The sequence below is a fragment of the Pleuronectes platessa genome, chromosome 12, assembly GCF_947347685.1.
Source record: "Pleuronectes platessa chromosome 12, fPlePla1.1, whole genome shotgun sequence".
Lineage (NCBI taxonomy): Eukaryota > Metazoa > Chordata > Actinopteri > Pleuronectiformes > Pleuronectidae > Pleuronectes > Pleuronectes platessa.
Genome location: NC_070637.1, coordinates 16,466,683 through 16,474,263, shown reverse-complemented (window position 1 = coordinate 16,474,263; position 7,581 = coordinate 16,466,683). Strand labels below are relative to the sequence as shown.

The following is a 7,581-nucleotide window of genomic DNA, read 5'->3' as shown; positions in this document are numbered from 1 at the left end:
TGTCACCTTTTTTACTGTGCAATACTTAATCCGCGTAGACGGCTTTATCACATATATACCTATTAATACATATTAATATATATATATATATATATATATATATATATATATATATATATATATATATATATAATTACTTGTCTGTAGCCTATATTATAACGTTTTGGAGGTCCACAGCCTATTTCGTTGCACAAGGAAATGTCATAATATATTGCATTTTATCTGTGTGTGTGTTTGTGTGTGTGTGTGTGTCGTGGTGTGGGGGACGACGACGACGACGACACCTGTTGTGTCTCCTTAAAGCGAGAGTAGGCTGCATCCAACCATCGTGTCGCCTGGTCGATCGATACCGGCGCAGCCCGCATCCTCGTCACTGGGGGGACGCAGACACAAGGGCTTTGTTGTGCAGGGGCTCAACCTAATTGAGGGCTTTACGGTTGCGGACAAATGCGCATTACGAGTTACTATTTGTGTGGTTATGTTCATTAAGACATTCCAGCACGGATTGGGGCGACGCAGAGAGAGGGGGGCTTTACATAATGGAGTGCATGCTTTTCACGTGAAATTCGCCTTTAAAAAGCGGGACTCTCCTCTCTGCTAGTCGTGGCACATCGTAAACCAGCGGACGCGCACGAGTGAAAAGTATTTGACAGCTGCACTTTGTTGAGTGGACTCGGATTCAGGATGGTGTCGTCGTACCCGCTGCCGGATGGCTTCTCCGACTTTGATGTGTTCTCCCTGGGCTCCTGCCTGCTGGTGGAGGGTGAGTGAGTGTGTGTGTGTTTGCGTGTTTTTACGCTGGATTTCAGCAAAATACGATGTTAACCCGTGACAGGACCTGACTCCACCTGGGCTCCGGCAGCTCGCTGAGGTCGGCGGGAGGAGAGGATGGTGTACGGCTTTACGCTGACACACATCCACGTCGTGTTGTTGTGCGCAAACAGAGAAAAACACTGCGCTGTTTGAAAACACTCTGATGTGGTGCCTCTGGTTTGGAAATGTCACGCTGCCTGTATGTGACGCCACCAGCGCCGCCGCCGTGGTGCGCACTGATTTCCATTCATGTTTTGTTTTTTTATTGTTTTGGTTTTCTCCTGCTCTTCGTCAAAAGGTCTGCTGGGCTTCTTCCTGAACGCGATGACCATCGCTGCTTTCCTCAAAGTCAGGGAGCTGAGGACCCCCAGCAATTTCCTCGTGTTCAGCTTGGCCATGGCTGACATGGGCATCTGCATGAACGCCACCGTCGCCGCTTTCTCCAGCTTCCTGAGGTGAGTGATGCAACCGGCCGCCGCTTTCATGAGGAAAATATCAAGGTCTGATCTGGACCAATACAATTCTGTGAGAGAATAATAACAGCTGCTTATACCAGTGCTCGAGGCGATTTATACAACCTATGGAACTATATGTAATCGATAGATGGTGAAGTAACGGGGGAGTAATGGGGGAGGGTCGGAGGGTCAGTCCACTGCTGGAGCCTGATGTACAGAAGCAGGGGGCTTTCAAGCTGTCAAATCACAGCTGCTGCTCTAGCTGTCCATGAGCCCAGGGATTATATATATAGGCTATATACACATATGTGTGTATATGTATATGCAGTATGTACACTGTCTATGTTGTTTTAAAAAATATATATATCCATGGTCTAAAATGCCTCTGCTTGAAGGTTTTCTCGGCATGTTTGGTCACGATAACATCTTTCGGTCACACCCTGCTAGGGACCAGTTCACCCCATTCTTTGTTGGTGGCTAAATACTCACACCCACTCACTCATGTCTTTATCTCCAGGTATTGGCCATACGGCTCTGACGGATGCCAGACTCACGGTTTCCAGGGTTTCGTGACAGCTCTTGCCAGTATCCACTTCATCGCCGCCATCGCCTGGGACAGATACCACCAGTATTGCACCAGTAAGTCAACACCTTCCCCGGGCCCTGAATGACGACAAAATCAAACACATCATCCCACTGTCCACCCTCAGCGTCACTCTCACAAACACACAAACACACACACATACACACACATGTAAAGATTTAGGCATACTGAACAGGTTTTTTTCCTTAGTCTCCCCCTGATCTTGAGACCTCTCCGGCTCTGAAGTGGTCAGCTGATCATCATGCAGCCTTTTGTCTTTGGAACGGCCCGCGTGAAAATCTAAAAGCCTTGTGATGAAATACATTTGAAGAGACAGTTCCCTAGGAGACACTATTGTGTACAAAACAACCTTTTATTTAACTTTTAAATTAATTATTTTCCAAATCAGCCCCACTGTTGTTTTAGTTTTGGTCATCCTTGGTCACAGGATACAGGGGGAAGGAAGGTGATCCAACACCTCAGCTGATCTCACATCTGATTAGCTGATTAGCGAGTTCAGCACGTTAGAGCAAACCACTGTGAATACATGATTAATCATTAGCCCTGGAGACCTTTAGAAAAATAAGAAAAGTGTGTCAAGCATGTATCCATTATTGATGAGGAATGGTTTGACTCTGTGCTTTCCAGGGACCAAGCTGCAGTGGAGCAGCGCCATCACTCTGGTTGTGTTCATCTGGCTCTTCACCGCCTTCTGGTCCGCCATGCCCCTCATTGGCTGGGGAGAGTATGACTACGAGCCCCTCAGGACCTGCTGCACCCTGGACTACACCAAAGGAGACAGGTAATGTCTCCATGCATCGAGATAATTACAGATGTCTCTGTATCTTCGATAAGCAGTTTTTTCTGACACCTTTCTCATGTGTTTCTCCCTCCACAGAAACTACACGTCCTACTTGATCCCCATGAGCATCTTCAACATGGGCATCCAGGTGTTTGTTGTCATGTCCTCTTACCAAGCCATTGCACAGAAATTCAAGAAGACTGGAAACCCCAGGGTAAGTGTTAGAAAAGTCCAAAAATATTTCAGTCAAGTTTTCTGTTTTCATGCCAACACAGAGGACAGTAGTCTGAGTTTTGCTTCAGATACTCCAAACCCAGATTTGTTTGCATGCATGATGTGATGGAAATCTGGAAATACAAGAGGCTGAACACACCAAAGTTGTATTTAATTAGGGGCTTTCTGCAGAAAGGATCAATACAGGGAGTCACAAGGATCTCAGAGTGAAGATAGAGAACAGTCGAATACAAAGATCTTGTATAGAAGGACTGAGGGCTTTCTCTCTGAACCAATCCAGACTGGTTTCGTAGGCGCGGGAAGGAGAGGAATCTAAACACAAACAACTGATTAACATGCATTTCCTAATGAGATAAACAGACATATACTCCTTCCTGTGGTGCACAAACAAGTGGCAAAAGGCTCAGGCACTTCTCAGGTCGACATCAGACCACAAAACAGCTCAGATCACACATGTCTTTAGACAAGGCTGCAAAAGCTTACTTTCCGAATACAAAATAGTTTCAACCACACAATTTTTCCAATACAATGATGCAGAGGAATTTAGGAATCATTCTGAAGTCCAAGGAACTAGCAGCTGAAACTAACAGAGAAGTTAAATCGATTGCGCAAATCCTTCGAAACACAAATCAGCTCATGTAAACACTCTGAGCGCTTTTCGTCGCTTCCTCGCGTGAGCACAACTCCCTCAACGTGGTCCTTATTCAGAGCTACACAAACAGTGAATGGGGGGCGTGGTGGCTGTTGCACACCGTATATAGGTCATTGCCTCGGGGGGAAGACCCCGTGCTCCGGCCGGGGAATGCGGACAGTAGCTGGTCTGCCGTGAAAAGAACAATGTATCTGTGAATAGAGAATTCAGTAGAGGAGTTCCTCAGGGGCTGAATCAGGCGGCCTCACTTTACATTGCATAAGGCCATTACTCACAGTTATCTGTCGGCCAGCGACGCTTTTATTCCAAATGAAAAGGCTCCGGAGGAGAGACACCGAGCGCACCACCACAAAAAGGCAATTACAGATTGACTTAAGGCCTTATTGCCCCAACGTCAAGCCCATAGCATGCAGACTGTGTCACAAAAACACTGCAGAGACTGGGTTAGAGGTTGTATCCGATGTTCCTCTATCCTCAAATTAACCCCTGGCCTGTCATTTTCAGACTCCTGCTGGGCCTGTCAGTGCAAGCCTATTCTCACCTTTTTCCTCCTCACCTTCAGGGCTTTATTTTTAACTGTACAGGAGCTCCTGCAGTTCATCAAGATGCCAAATACATCAGGGTGAAATGTGTGTAAGATAATGCACAAGAGATGTAGAATACTGTATGTCCATATGACTGAAGATGCAGCCATTAAATGTCTGTGATTCAGAGGGGCGATTTGTTACACTGTCCAACCCATTCATGTAACTAATTAAGCCAAAGTGAATTAGCAGCAACAATCCGGAATCAACATGCCAGTGACTCATGGTTCCTTTAGCTTTTCGGACCACCCAAGTCTTCCAGAGTTTTTGTCCCTTTCATAAAAAACCCACTAAACCAACACGAAGAACACAATGAAAGTTGTAGTAGCTTAGCTTCTTCAACTTGTGTATTCCTCGATTTCCCTGCTTGAATGTGTTATCAGTGTTAGCATCAAATTCAAATGTAAAACATGCAGGAACAATATTTTATTCCCCAACCTTAAAGCCTTTTATGTGGAGTAAACTGGACATTAAAGGGTTAAACTGTGCTTTGCATGCGTACGCTCAAGCTCAGAATAATGTCTGCTCTGACCCCTGGCTTACAACAACCTGCCTCTTTACTCATTGGCTGCCTGCTGTTTTCTCACTGAGCCCGAATTATCTTAACACAGATATTGTTTTTATCCCAGACTTTATCCCTGGCGTGTGATTCGCCCCCAAGTAAAAAAAAAAGAAGCCGAGGCACAAGGCATTTTTTGGTCTCCTTCGCTTTGTATGGTTTATCGGTAACTAATCATTTTTGTTCTGATCCTCCCTCCCGCTCCCTCTCTCTTTTCTCCACTTTTCATTCCTTTCCCCGTTAATCCCTCCCCCTCTACCTCTCTCTCTATCCCCTGCTGCAGTTCAACCCCAACACTCCTCTTAAGACCATGCTGTTGTGCTGGGGCCCCTATGGCCTCCTGTCTTTCTACGCCATTGTGGAGAATGCCAGCCTGGTCTCCCCTAAGCTCAGGATGGTAAGGAAAACATGAAACACATGAGCACAAATATTATTTCACCATAATCCAAACATATTGATGTATATAGTTTGAAATGCAGCTCACACACCACCAGCTGCTCACTGTTGACTGTTGGATCTGCCTAAATTTCCAGTCTCTACATGCAGAAATAACATTGGAGAATCTTTTACTCTTCTGCAACGTCTTTTTTTAAACGCTAACATCCGTGTGTTTCCTGCGCCCGTCCCTGCAGATGGCACCTATCTTCGCCAAGACGTCCCCGACCTTCAATGTCTTCCTGTACGCTTTGGGAAATGAGAACTACAGAGGAGGCATCTGGCAGCTCCTGACCGGGGAAAAGATTGAAGTGCCTCAAATTGAGAACAAGTCCAAATAAACTGAGCATGCAATATCGCACACTTTCTGTCCTGGTGGTTTCTCGCAGGTACCTCAGTATCTCTGTTAGTGTGTACGTGAACGTGTCGTGAATTGAACAATGGTGCCCCCCCCACACACACACCTGCAGACATCTGTCCCAAATTTTCCCACTGTTTATTGTTTCAGCGTAGTGATTTCTCGTGAATGAGATTGTGAACAAAAAATAATTATCACATTATTTTTTAAACTACTTTAAACAGACAAGCAATTCCTGCTGTGTGTTGTTTACTGCACCTCACAATCAAATACTCTGGATGTGGCTGCTTCTGTAAACAAACACGTGATTTTTTTGAGTCAGTGTCAGATTTAATGCAATTCCTTTTCCGAGTAGGGGATGACTTTCATTTTGAATTCATCCTAACCAAATGCTTATTGTAAACAGACACTATCCATGGTGGCTGATTAAAAATACAAACATTCCTATGAAGAAGGTAGTGTGGATCCCCATGTTAAGAGTATAGCAAATATTGCTATTGAAAGTTTTAAGGAACATGGATGCTGTATGATTATAATGATTATAAGTAACTAGCCCACCAAACAACACTTATATTGCCAAGAGGCAGCCTTCTGAGCTTTGTCATTCATCTTTTAAAATCATTCGAAACAGCTACTCTCAAACGTTGCCTGTTGTTATCCTAGTCGAGATCGGGAAGGTCCAAAACGAAATCATTTGAATCTTAAAAAAGTCCCAAAAGACGACTAATATCGCCGATTTATGACCTGATGTCTTAATACAGTGTCTGTCCTTGTTTTACGACGCCTGTCAGTGAATGTGAAAGTGTGTGCATGCCAATGATGTTTCCCGAAAAGCTCTGTGGAGCAGCGAGCGATCGCTGTATCCAGAGGAGAGCGGCACTAATCCATCAAACAAGAGTCACATTCTTCACTACACAGCCCCCACGATGAGTTAGAGATTAGTCGCTGCCCATAGATTAACTGGACGTACTTCTCGCCTCCAGATTTACATATGAAATAAAGACAGAAGTGTGTGTGACGTTTGAGAGGAGTCCGACTTAACTCCTGGTCTTTACATAGAAAAGATTCCGGTTTCAATTAAGAATAAGGTTTACAATTCAGCCTTAGATTAAATCAACCTCTTGATCATCATTGAATAATACAACTATACTTAAATACGTGTGATTTTATGTACTTTAAGAAACAAGACATTACTTTGACATTTCTTTGAGAGGTATTGTGGGACCACAGCGGTAAACAATACACAGTTACATGCTGGTTATCATATAATCAATATTCTTACCGTAGGTTTCAAAAACCAAAATAGTCCACTGTGCTGTTCGTTCTACTGTCGCATTTGATTGAGTGAAGCAAAGGATAATGAGGAATGTTATCGACATACAACACATGATCAGACTCGGGGTTCACAGTGCAGCGTGTTTCTAAATTCAATTACATCATCACAAGAGCCATTGATCCAATGAAGAAAGTGGTCACAGATTTCAACAGATTCAGTATCTACGACACGTCTTGTATGTGATGTATGGCACCACAATGTAAAATCCTCATCAGCGTAACACTGCCCTGTTCTCACCCCGACTCTCCCCTGTGCCCATGTGAAGTTCTTAGAAATCTTAAGATTAGTTAGTGGTGAACATCTGGACTCCAGATGTTGAGGGACCAGATGACAATTATCCCATTCTGTACAATCACCATGTAGTGACATGTCGATTTGATATATGTATCAGTCCCAGTGAAATCATGTAAACTCTGAAACCTTGTATTTCCATTTAATTGTGATGAGTTTGTAGTGGAAATTTATCTCGCGTTGTGAAATAAATAGTTTCTAAGATCGGAGCTGTCTTTGAGTTTTAATTGTAAGCTCTGCATAGGGTTACACAGTCAGCCACATCGCTCCAGAGTGCAACCACGGATAGTTAAAAAGGAAGGCTTTTGTACATTGTGATAAAACAGGAAACAAAACAGTAAGCAGACGGGAAACGGCTGGCATTACTTCTTTGGAAAGAAGAGGAATCAACCCCAGCACCCAGTTGCACAGATAAAGGTCAAATGGAGGTGAAATTACCAAGTAAGGGCATGCATTTTGAAGTTGCATCCGCTAAGTGC

At 44.1% G+C, this 7,581-nt stretch overlaps 1 protein-coding gene across 1 annotated transcript; it reads left to right on the top strand.

The window, feature by feature from the left end:
* The first annotated feature begins 349 nt into the window (after positions 1–349).
* rgra (retinal G protein coupled receptor a) lies at positions 350–7,294 on the top strand. Its single transcript, XM_053436409.1, has 7 exons — positions 350–763; positions 1,112–1,268; positions 1,786–1,907; positions 2,500–2,653; positions 2,750–2,867; positions 4,966–5,079; positions 5,315–7,294. Exons 1-7 carry the CDS (start codon positions 685–687, stop codon positions 5,456–5,458), a joined length of 888 nt encoding a protein of 295 aa, XP_053292384.1. The 5' UTR covers positions 350–684; the 3' UTR covers positions 5,459–7,294.
* The last annotated feature ends 287 nt before the right edge of the window (positions 7,295–7,581 follow it).

What these genes read in the sequence shown, in the direction of transcription:
- rgra (XM_053436409.1), top strand. Translation starts at nt 685, where the DNA reads ATGGTGTCGTCGTACCCGCTGCCGGATGGCTTCTCCGACTTTGATGTG. An exon ending in CTCCTGCCTGCTGGTGGAGG is followed by an intron (nt 764 to 1,111) that starts GTGAGTGAGTGT and finishes CTTCGTCAAAAG; the next exon opens with GTCTGCTGGGCTTCTTCCTG. An exon ending in GACTACACCAAAGGAGACAG is followed by an intron (nt 2,654 to 2,749) that starts GTAATGTCTCCA and finishes CTCCCTCCACAG; the next exon opens with AAACTACACGTCCTACTTGA.